The sequence below is a fragment of the Oryctolagus cuniculus genome, chromosome 1, assembly GCF_051225735.1.
Source record: "Oryctolagus cuniculus isolate XC-2025 breed Fujian yellow rabbit chromosome 1, ASM5122573v1, whole genome shotgun sequence".
NCBI classification, from domain to species: domain Eukaryota; kingdom Metazoa; phylum Chordata; class Mammalia; order Lagomorpha; family Leporidae; genus Oryctolagus; species Oryctolagus cuniculus.
The window spans coordinates 12,986,631-12,998,113 of NC_142867.1; the positions used below are offsets into that span (position 1 = coordinate 12,986,631).

General features: G+C 40.7%; 2 protein-coding genes across 2 annotated transcripts; one reads left to right on the forward strand and one right to left on the reverse strand.

The window, feature by feature from the left end:
- Nucleotides 1–300: 300 nt before the first annotated feature.
- Nucleotides 301–1,289, forward strand: LOC149128302 (olfactory receptor 5A2-like). The gene is given in 2 exon segments (XM_089304680.1): nucleotides 301–421; nucleotides 424–1,289. Coding segments are annotated over 2 exon segments (987 nt in total).
- An 8,458-nt stretch (nucleotides 1,290–9,747) lies between these two features.
- Nucleotides 9,748–10,695, reverse strand: LOC100347878 (olfactory receptor 4D11-like). The gene has a single exon (XM_002708999.4). The coding sequence runs from the start codon at nucleotides 10,693–10,695 to the stop codon at nucleotides 9,748–9,750; it is 948 nt and encodes a 315-aa protein (XP_002709045.4).
- Nucleotides 10,696–11,483: the final 788 nt, after the last annotated feature.

The following is an 11,483-nucleotide window of genomic DNA, read 5'->3' on the forward strand; positions in this document are numbered from 1 at the left end:
GTGAAGTGACTTCTCCACACTCCTTCCAAGTTAGGAATGGAGCTGAAGCTGATATTGGGTTTCTGACGCCCAGTGACCAGCTACTCTGTTAGAATGAATCTCTTTCAGTCCACAAGGTAGATAGCATGTCAATCTTAGAGATTATCACAGGCTGACTTCCTCTGAGAAGGTTTTGCCTAGATGGTGTTAAATAGGTGTTAACTATTTGTATGATCTTTCAGCAAATATCCACTCCTCTAATAACTGTATGCTCTACTTGACCACAGGATTGCTTCACTCCATTATACGGGGCACAGTTCTATGGCTGTAGGAAGGAATAACACAGTTGTGACAAAATTCATTCTTCTGGGGTTTTCAGATCATCCTCAAATGAAGACTGTCTTTTTTGTGTTATTTCTGGGGATCTATTTTCTGATACTAGCCTGGAACTGACCCTCACTGCCCTTATCAGGATGGACTCCCAACTGCACACGCCTATGTATTTCTTTCTCAGTAATCTTTCCTTTGTGAACATCTGCTATGTGTCCTCCACTGCCCCCAAGATGCTATCTGACATCATCACAGAGCAAAGCACACTTTCCTTTTTCGGCTGTGCCACGCAGTCCTTTGTCTTTTGTGAAATGGGGCTGACTGAGTGCTTCCTCCTGGCCGCCATGGCCTATGACCGGTATGCTGCCATCTGCAATCCATTGCTCTACACAGTTCTCATATCTCATACACGTTGCTTAAAGATGGTGGCTGGTGCCTATGTGGGGGGATTCCTTAGTTCTTTGATCGAAACGTTCTCCGCCTATCAGCATGACTTCTGTGGGCCCAACATGATCAACCACTTCGTCTGTGAACCTCCCTCAGTCCTGGCTCTCTCCTGCTCTGATACCTTCATCAGCCAGGTGGTGACCTTAGCTGTGGGTATTGCTGTTGCAGTGATGTCTGTCATTGTGATCCTCATCTCTTACGGTTACATTGTTGCTGCTGTCCTGAAGATCAGCTCAGCTACTGGTAGGACCAAGGCTTTCAGCACCTGTGCCTCTCACCTGGCTGCTGTGACCCTCTTCTATGGTCCTGGACTCTTCATATACATGCAACCTAGTTCCAGCTACTCCCTAAATCAGAACAAATTAGTATCCTTATTCTATGCTGTGTTGATCCCCATGATAAATCCCATCATCTACAGTCTTAGGAACACAGAGATTAAAAATGTCATGAGGAAGGCTATGCAAAAGCACACATGCTTTCTTGTGGGAGTTCATTTCACTGACCTTAGGCTAATGTGTACATTGAAGCTGTGAGCTGGGTCAATGGCACAGACATTCATGTGGTTTTGGACTATCTGACCTACTTGATGACTTGTTTGGACCAGGCTCATTCCCCCTTTCTAAGATGCTACTAATCAGTTTATTTATTGCTGTTAAAAACAATTTGGCTGTTGGTTTCCAGGTTAAATAGCATCACATGGGTTGAGATTTTACTAAACTTAGTAAAAAACTTCATCATGTCAAAGAAAATTCTAGAACATGAAAACAGAATTTGTGTATGTTGTGTACATTGTGTATGTTGAGGAAAACCATCTAATAAATGTTAGTCCAGCTATGGTACATTTACCACAGTTAATGATGTAGCAATCATACATCATTATTATTATTACCAAATAGACACAAATGTAGGGCACAAGGTGCAGTGTCAGCATAGTTATGTGGGAGGTTCAGGTAGAAATGGATTTCCTTCAACTCCCCCCTAAGACTGCACAATCACTAAGATTACAGTTTCAGACTCAAACAGGAAAATGTAAAACTCCAGGGTAGTGACTCATCTCTGGTGGAAGTCATCAGGAGCTCAGATGTAAAGGCATTAGTACAAGTGAGTTTGAGGACCTGGGGACACCATAGTGGAAAGTTCCAATGACACTGAGCCCTCAGGTGGAGAGCAGGAGCAGCTGGATGGGGAAAGCCTGTCACTCAGGCAACCATGGCTAGCCCGGTGCAGTTACCTCTATTCATGGCAGACATACACTGAAGGAAGTTTCTGAGGACTGCTCATTGACTGAATGCCCTTGCAGGCAAAGGACCGTTATGTGAACTTGCCCAACAACTGGAAGAAGAACATATTAGTGGCAGTCATTCGACAGAATGGTCATTTTCTCTTACTGAAGGTTTACTATATCTTTGAGGGAGGTCTTACGAGAAAACACTTCAGCCAAGTCATTACATATACTGAAAGTAAGCAAAGATATTTAGATCTTAGATCTTGATCATGAGTTAGGCCAATGTAAATAAATTTTTCACTCTGGTGCATTTCTTCAGCAACATTGAATTGTATTTACTCTTTACTCTTTTAGTTTCTAGCTTTGGCATGGGAAAGTGCTTGGCTTTTTTAGGTTCCCAGACACTGTAACTGAAATTCTGAAAGTGTTGATTGTTTTTGCATTCCTTACAAGCATCTGAGTCCATCAAATTTTTTAATTGCTGAGATCATTACATGTAATAACCTTCACAAATGAATTTATTAAATAACTCATTTTAAAATAAAATGTATTTTAGAAATAGTCATAACTTTTAATATTTTTTTATTTTTTATTTTATTTTTTTTTGACAGGCAGAGTGGACAGTGAGAGAGAGACAGAGACAGAGAGAAAGGTCTTCCTTTGCCGTTGGTTCACCCTTCAATGGCCGCTGCGGCCAGCATGCTGCAGCCGACGCACCGCACTGATCTGAAGCCAGGAGCCAGGTGCTTCCCCTGGTCTCCCATGCGGGTGCAGGGCCCAAGCACTTGGGCTATCCTCCACTGCACTCCTGGGGCACAGCAGAGAGCTGGCCTGGAAGAGGGGCAACTGGGATAGAATCCGGCGCCCCAACTGGGAATAGAACCCCGTGTGCTGGCGCCGCAAGGTGGAGGATTAGCCTATTGAGCCACGGCACAAGCCTAACTTTTAATATTTAGTCATGTTCATATTTTAAAATAAAAACAAAATCAAGGCACAATTTATTTTATTTTATTTTTTATTTAGTAAATATAAATTTCCAAAGTACAGTTTATGGATTATAATGGCTTCCTCCCCCCATAACTTCCCTCCCACTCGCACCGTTCCCATCTCCCGCTCCCTCTCCCATTCCATTTGCATCAAGATTCATTTTCAATTATCTTTATATACAGAAGATCGATTTAGTATATTAAGTAAAGATTTCATCAGTTTGCACCCACACAGAAACACAAAGTGTAAAATACTGTTTCAGTACTAGTTATAGCATTACTTCACATTGGACAACACATTAAGGATAGATCCCACGTGAGAAGTAAGTACACAGTGACTCCTGTTGTTGACTTAACAATTTGAAACTCTTGTTTATGGCGTCAGTAATCTCCCTAGGCTCTAGTCATGAGTTGCCAAGGCTATGGAAGCCTTTTGAGTTTGCTGACTTTGATCTTATTCCGACAGGGTCATGGTCAAAGTGGAAGTTCTTTCCTCCCTTCAGAGAAAGGTACCTCCTTCTTTGATGACCCGTTCTTTCCACTGGGATCTCATTAGCGGAGATCTTTCATTTAGGTTTTTTTTGTTTTGTTTTTTGGTTTTTGTTTGTTTGTTTGTTTGTTTGTTTTTGCCAGAGTGTCTTGGCTTTTCATGCCTGAAATACTCTCATGGGCTTTTCAGCCAGATCCAAATGCCTTAAGGGCTGATTCTGAGGCCAGAGTGCTGTTTAGGACATCTTCCGTTCTATGAGTCTGGTGTGTATCTCGCTTCCCACGATGGATCGTTCTGTCCCTTTTTGATTCTATCAGTTAGTATTAGCAGACACTAGTCTTGTTTGTGTGATCCGTTTGACTCTTAGACCTATCAGTGTGATCAATTGTGAACAGAAATTGATCACTTGGACTAGTGAGATGGCATTGGTACATGCCACCTTGATGGGATTGTATTGGAATCCCCTGGCACGTTTCTAACTAAACAATTAGAATACAATTTGATACCTTGTTATTTCCAAAATAAATTATCTTAGTCTATCTTTTATCCTGTTGTGAAAGTTGCCAGTTTCAAAATGAGCCATTTCTGTCAAACTCCAATAAAAATAAATAAATGAAGCCAGGAAGTTAGAGAGCTCTCATGCCTACACACTATTTCAAATACTTCCTAAAGACTCTTACATATGTATGCCTATAATAAGAATTCTTCCCAGGACTTTCCAAACTGCATCTTGCTAAAGAAGTCACAGGGATAACTAAACAAAATCACAAGAACACTTGCCTGATACTCTAACGGTGAACTGACGTCAACTCCTAGGATAAATCGCTGCAACCAATGTTCTCTTGTTTCAAAACAAATAATGTTTGTCTCTCTTTTGCTTTTAAAAGTCTCCCCTTGCCTCAACTCCTGTAATATGTTCTTGGTTTACCACTGTGTGCATATGTTGGACTATAATCCTGCTAATTTCTGAATAACTCACTGTCTTTGAAAAATCTCTCTATTGTTGTTTAGATTGACACTCGTATTTGCTCCTTTATGTAAACCTTTTATCTTTCTTTTACTTGTGTATGTATAAGGATAAATTGAAATGTGCTTTTTTTTAAATAAAATTCCTATTCAGAGCCCCAGTGCAAGACTGAAATGAGATATTCTATATGAGAAGAACAAATAAAAGTCTCAGTAGGATGGGAGACAAGATAATCTCAGGTTCCTTAGTCTGTGAATACATTCAATAGAAGCGACCATAGATGGTCCTTGACTTACACTGGTTTGCTTTTTGATTTTTTTAACTTTATGATGATACAGAAGTTATACATATTAATAGAAACTGTACTTCAAATTTCAAATACTGATTTTTGGCAAGGCTAGTGATGTGGTATGATACTCCTTTATGGTGTTGGCAGTAGCTGTGAGCAGCAGCTTCCAGTCACCAAGTCATCATGAGGGTAAATGACTGACCCTACAGTGTGCTGTGTTGCTGAGCTATGATGTTGGGTAGGCTAGGCATATTAAATGCACTTTTCAACTTATGATGGATTTATGACTATGAGTTTATCATGGTAACCCCATTGTAAGTCATTAACCTTGTAAGTCAATCAAATTACATAAGAGGATGCTGGCATGACTAGAAATATAGTAATAAGACAGTGCTTAGGCAGTGAGGATACAGCAAGAATATATGTTTGCCTGGAGAGGAGAGAATGAAAAGGAAACAATTGATAAAAGATGAAAGAAGCTGTTAATTAATTAATTTGAAAGGCAGAGTTACAGAGAGGCAGAGGCAGAGAGAGAGAGAGAGAGAGAGAGAGAGAGAGGTCTTTTATCCACTGGTTCACTCCCCAAATGGCTGCAATGCTGCAATGGCTGGAGCTGGGCTAATCTGAAGCCAGGAGCCAGGAGCTTCTTTCGGGTCTCCCATGTGGATGTAGGGGCCCAAGGACTTGGGCCATCTTCTATGGCTTTCCCAGCCCATAGCAGAGAGCTGGATTACAAGTGGAACAGCTGGGAAATGAACTGGCGCCTATATGGGGTGCCAGCATTGCAGGTGGTGGCCTTACCCATTATGCCACAGTGCCAGCCCCCTAACAGTGTTAATTTCAAATTCATTTTCTAATCAGTGTCAATTTTACATAATAATATTATTTGAAGAAACTCATCTAGACATTCCTATGATGCTAACAAGGACTTTTATACCCCCTTTGCAGCTTCCTGCTTCATCAACAAACAACCCAGAGAGGAAACCAAATCTATCATATGTCTGCCTATCTATCTATCTATCTATCTATCTATCTATCTATCTATCTATCTATGTGTCTGTATTGTCTTCTTTTCCACATCAGGCACTTTTCTTTCTCATTTTTTTAAAAGATTTATTTATTTGTTAGAAAGGCAGAGTTACAGAGAGGCAGAGACAGAGGCAGTAGCAGAGAGAAAGGTTTTCCATCCGCTGACTCACTCCTCAGTTGGCCGCAATGGCTGGACTATGATGATCTGAAGCCAGGATCGAGGACTTTCCTTCAGATCTCCCACGCGGGTAAAGTGGCTCTACCCGCTGTGCCAAAGCGCTGGCCCCCAAAAGGCACTTTTCAATATTAAGCTCCTATCTCTGAAGTCTCTTCCACTCATTATGTTCATCCTTTTTGTTGCATCATTTATACATCTCTAAATATATTCACAGTATGATTATTCATGAAACATCAATAATATAACTTAATTTAAAAATGGAGTTTAACCTTACTAGTGGTTCAATGACATTACATAGTTCCACTAGCATCCCCCATCCAAACAAAAGTTTTCAGGTATTAGATCCTATACACATAGTCCTTGGGTCACAGCAATTCCTGACAAATTCTGGATTTGAAAATTAAGTTCTTGGAGGATGAGTGAGCCCAATGTCTTTGTTCCAATTTCATAAACTTGATGTAAATTGGAAGACCCGAGGAATCCCAAAGATCAAGAAAGTCTTAAGGAACTGTATCTTCCATGTTTCATTGTGTTCTGCTTCATGTGCTAACCCCTCAGACCCATGCATATTATGAACCCCGCGAAGGATTACTGTTAGACAAGTAAATAGAAACTGAGTAACTTGTTCCAGAGGTGAGTGATGGAGTTTCAGGGGGAAGTTATTAAAATGTTGCCGACACAGGGGCCAGCTCTGTGGCACAGTTGGTTAAGCCGCATCCTGCATTCTTTACGGGTGCCAGTTTGAGTGCTGGCTACTCCTCTTCTCATCCAGCTCTCTGCCAACTCTCCTGGGAAGACAGTGGAAGATTGATCCAAGTCATTAGGCCCCTGCCACCCACATGGGGGACCCAGAAGAAGCTCCTGGCTCTTGGCTTTGCCTGGCCCAATCCCAAGCTGTTGTGCATTTGGGAGTTAATCATTCTCTGTAACTCAGTCTTTCAGATAAATAAATAAATCTTTAAAAATCTATTGCAAATACAGATTTGAATGTATAGCTATACAAAGACCTGTTTTGGAAAAATGCACTATGTTGACCTGTGTCCAGGTTATTTAATGGCAAGAGGGAAAATGAGTCCCCCTATTCTCAGCTCAATCAGTTCTTTGTTAAAACATGCATAATGGTATGCCTGAAAGACTTCCAGGGTCGATTTTCATGGTATAAAAACTGTAAAAGACTATATATTTGAATGTGTCACCTGGATTACATTGTCAAGAGTCTGGAAACAGAGAACTGGACCTCAAACACTTTCTACTCATTGCTCTTCCTTTTCTCATCAAGCAGAGAATAGTTATGGCTCTCTGAAGCTGATGTCCACACATATAATCTGTCATAGATGATGATTAGAAACACACATTTATTGACCATTTCCGACTCTTAAGACATATTTTACTCTGGGGAGAGCTAGATAAAGCTAAGTTTACATGTAGCCAGACAGACAAAACTTGATAAAATTGTTCACAGAAGGGGGAGCCTGTGCTGTGTTATAGTAGGCTAAGCCTCCACCTGTGGTGCTGGCATCCCATATGGGCACCAGTTTGAGTCCCAGCTGCTCCTTTTCTGATCCAGCTCTCTGCTTATGGCCTAAGAAAGCAGTGGAAGTTGGCTCAAGTGCTTAGGCCCCTGCACCCATATGCAAGACCCAGAAGAAGCTCCTGACTCCTGGCTTCCGATCAGCCCAGCTCAGGCCATTATGGTCATTTGGGGAGTGAACCAGCAGATGGAAGACCTTTCACTCTGTCTCTCCTTCTCTCTGTCTGTAACTCTACCTCTCAAAGAAATAAATAAAATATTTAAAATATTGTTTACATAACAGCGATTGGTATCTTACACTGACTCAATTTGTTAGTGTACAGAATAGGAATAGCATGAGGCTGGTGAAATAGGGATCCTTGGTTGTTGCTATTTCTTAGGGCCATGAATTCTGGCTCCAAAATCCAGATTGATTGAATGAACCCTTGGCTGTTCATTTTATGTCTTGAGTCATCAAATACAATCCTAGATGAAAACCAACAGAATAGGATGTACACATGGAAGTTGCGGATATGTCCTTTGCCACAAAAAGCATTACAACTGATTAATAGTTCCAAACAGTTTAAAGGCTCTAAATGCAAAGATAATAAATATACAAAGGAATTGTATATACAAAGGAATATACGAAGGAGTCAATGTCTTTGAACTCTGGAATGAATTTTGTTCAAGAGAAATCTGACTCTATATTAGATTTTTTTTACATGAAAAAGGAATTTAAAGAGTAAAATCAAGAGTAAATATGTGAATAGGATGTAGGAACTGACATTAACCTGAGAAAGGAAATTATTGATGGTATAGGAACTTTGGTGTTTTTAAAATATTTTAAACATACAGAAAATACAGGGGATGGCTTTGTGGTATAGAGGATAAAGCCACTGCCTGTGACACTGGCATCCCATATGGGCACCAGTTCATGTCCCGGCTGCTCTAGTTTGATCCAGCTCCCTGCTAATGGCCTTCCAGTAGTGGAAGGCCCAGTACTTGGTCCCTGCACCCACGTGAGAGACCTGGATGAAGCTCCTAGCTCCCGACTTTGGCCTTGCCCGGTGCTGGCCATTGTAGTCATCTGAGGAGTGAATCAGTGGATGAAAATCTCTTTTTTTCTATCTCTCCTTTTCTTTCTGTAACTCCAACTTTCAAATAAAATAAATAAATCTTGAAAAAAGGAAAAAAACGAAAATGCAAAGCCAATACTCACTAAAAATATTATTGATTAGCTTCCATATACCAGATGCCTGTAGGCACTGGGTGTGAAATAGTGAACCAGTCGGTTGTGTGAGTGCAGCCTGTTGAAATCCTTGCTTAGTATATACTAAGTTGATCTTCAGTATATGAAGGTAATTGAAAATGAAACTTGATGAAGGGCAGGATGGGAGAGGGAGTGGAAGAGGGGAGGGCCGCGGGAGGGAGGGAGGTTGGAGGGGGGAAGCCACAACAAAACAAAAGTTGCACTTTTATGAAGGTAATTGAAAATGAAACTTGATGAAGGGCAGGATGGGAGAGGGAGTGTGAGAGGGGAGGGCCACGGGAGGGAGGGAGGTTGGGGGCGGGGAAGCCACAACAATACAAAAGTTGCACTTTGTAAATTCACATTTATTAAATAAAAAAAAACCTATAAAAAATAAATACACTCAATGCTTTTAGAGCTTCTAAAAAAAAAAGAAATAGTGAACCAGATATACATCCCTGCCCTCATGGTCCTTATATCATAGTGGGAAAACAGAGACACTGAACAACATAACATTTAGAAATTATACAGACTATTTTAGGTGGTGAAAAGCACTCTAGAGAAAAATAAAGCAGGGCAAAAAATGGAAAGTAAATTAGGGAGTTGATTTAAAGAGAAGATCCTAAACTACTGACAAAGCAGAAATGATAGACGAATGTTTAACAAAAGTGTTAGTACATAGTAGATACCCAGTAAGTAGTCAAGAATACCTATTAATGATCTGGGACTCATTACTGTTGATGCCTACTATGTTGAGATAGATGTCCCTGTTATTGATTGCATGTCTGGAAACACAGCATTATCTTTTACCCGTGAATTTCTATTATATTTCACATTTGTGTCCTGCAGAATAACTGACAGCATGACGATTATTCTTCAAGAGCTCTGTTCTTTCTGCTTCACGTCCTGCAGGTGTAACTTGTCAGTTCCTGTGTTTCAAGTCATTGATCCTTTGTGTCTGTGCCATTCTACTATAGCTGATAGTCCGTGCACGGATGAGTCCCAATATTTGATAGCTAATATTGGAAGAAAATAAATTCAATTATATACTTGCATCTTCATAAACAATCATTTATGAGGATATTTTCTCCCAGAAAGCATGAGTCTTTTTTTCAGTCTCCTCATGGCCGACTTCATCTCCTGGTTCCTCAGGGTGTATATCATGGGGTTCAGGACAGGGATGATGACAGTGAAGGTGATGGAGACAGCTCTGTCCATGGGGAGGGCAGTGAAAGGCCGGGCATAGACATAGATGCAAGGCACAAAATGCAGGGTCACTACGGTGATGTGGGCTGTGCAGGTAGAAATGGCTTTCCTCCTACCCTCCCCAGTGTGTGACCTCAGCATCATCAGGATAACTGTATAAGACACAAGGAGAAGGACAAACCACAGGGTAGTGACCAGGCCATTGTTGGAAATCATCAGGAGCTCGAGAGTAAAGGTGTCAGTGCAGGCAAGTTTGAGGACCTGGGGGACGTCACAGTAGAATCCATCAACAACATTGGGTCCACAGAAGGGGAGTGGGAGCAGCAGGGCGATCTGCACGATAGAGTGGACAAAGCCCCCCACCCAGGAGGCCACAATGAGGGCAGTGCATCGTCCCCTACTCATGATAGTCACATAGTGCAGGGGCTTAGAGATGGCCATGTAGCGATCAAATGCCATCACAGAGAGAGAAAAAATATCTGCTCCACCAAGCAGGTGGAAGAAAAACATCTGCATGATGCAGCCATTGAAGGAGATGGTCTTTCTCCTTGAAAGAAGATCCACCAGAACTTTTGGAGCAGTGACTGAGGAGAAGCAGATGTCCAAGACAGAGAGATTGTGGAGCAGGAAGTACATGGGGCTGTGGAGCCGAGACTCACAGGTCACAGTGACCATAATGGCAACATTTGATAACACAGTTGTTACATAAATCATGGATAAAAAGAAAAATAAGAGTAAGCTCAGCTCTTGAGACTGGGTAAGTCCACAAAAAATAAATTCATTCACCATGGTGTAATTTTCCAGAGCCATCGAGTGATGTTTCTTCCTCCAAGCACACCTTGAAGGGAACACTAATATTACCGAGACAATGAAATCATGCAAAGGTTTATCTCTTATACAGAAATTGAACTTGCAGTCATGCACCTTGTTGTATTACCTGGGAAAATCAACTGATTCTCCTTGACTTAGTTTTCTTCTTAGTACAAATTGTAGTTTGGATTAAATCATTTGTTTTCTTACTCATCAGGAGCCCAGGAGTTTGGTAGACGTACACTAGTAGAAGTTGCTGAAAAAGAGAACCTTAAGAAAGCCCTTATGGAAGGAGTTCTGGGCTCTCCATGTCTTCATGAATCAGAACATCTCTCATTTTATTGACTTTTCACTTTGTTTCTATGACTTAAAAGCATTATAACAAATTCATTAACAACACGATAGGGATCTGCTTGAATTGCATATTACAGTTTTAAAAACTACAACATACTTAATTATAATAATATTTCTTAACATCCTCTAAGGCTAGAGGGGAATGTATTATTCTCACCTCATTAATAATGAAACAGAATTAATTTGAATTAATGTTCCAAATTTGTGCAAAAAGTTAGTAGCAGAAGGGAAATACAACAATTTGCTTCTGGCAATTTATGCTAGGCTACATTATCTCACTCTACCTGTCAGTTTCAGAATATATAATTTCAAGAGTAATATGTATCAGGAACTCTGTACAGAACTTTTACAGCATTTTCAATGGTGAATTTCATCACCCTCTCAATTTCCTTTCTCTATCACAATAGAATTCTAAGTCATTGTGCTTCTATTAT

Bases quoted from the DNA above. Each gene is read 5' to 3' on its own strand.
- LOC100347878 (XM_002708999.4), bottom strand. From the start codon at position 10,695: ATGGCTCTGGAAAATTACACCATGGTGAATGAATTTATTTTTTGTGGA.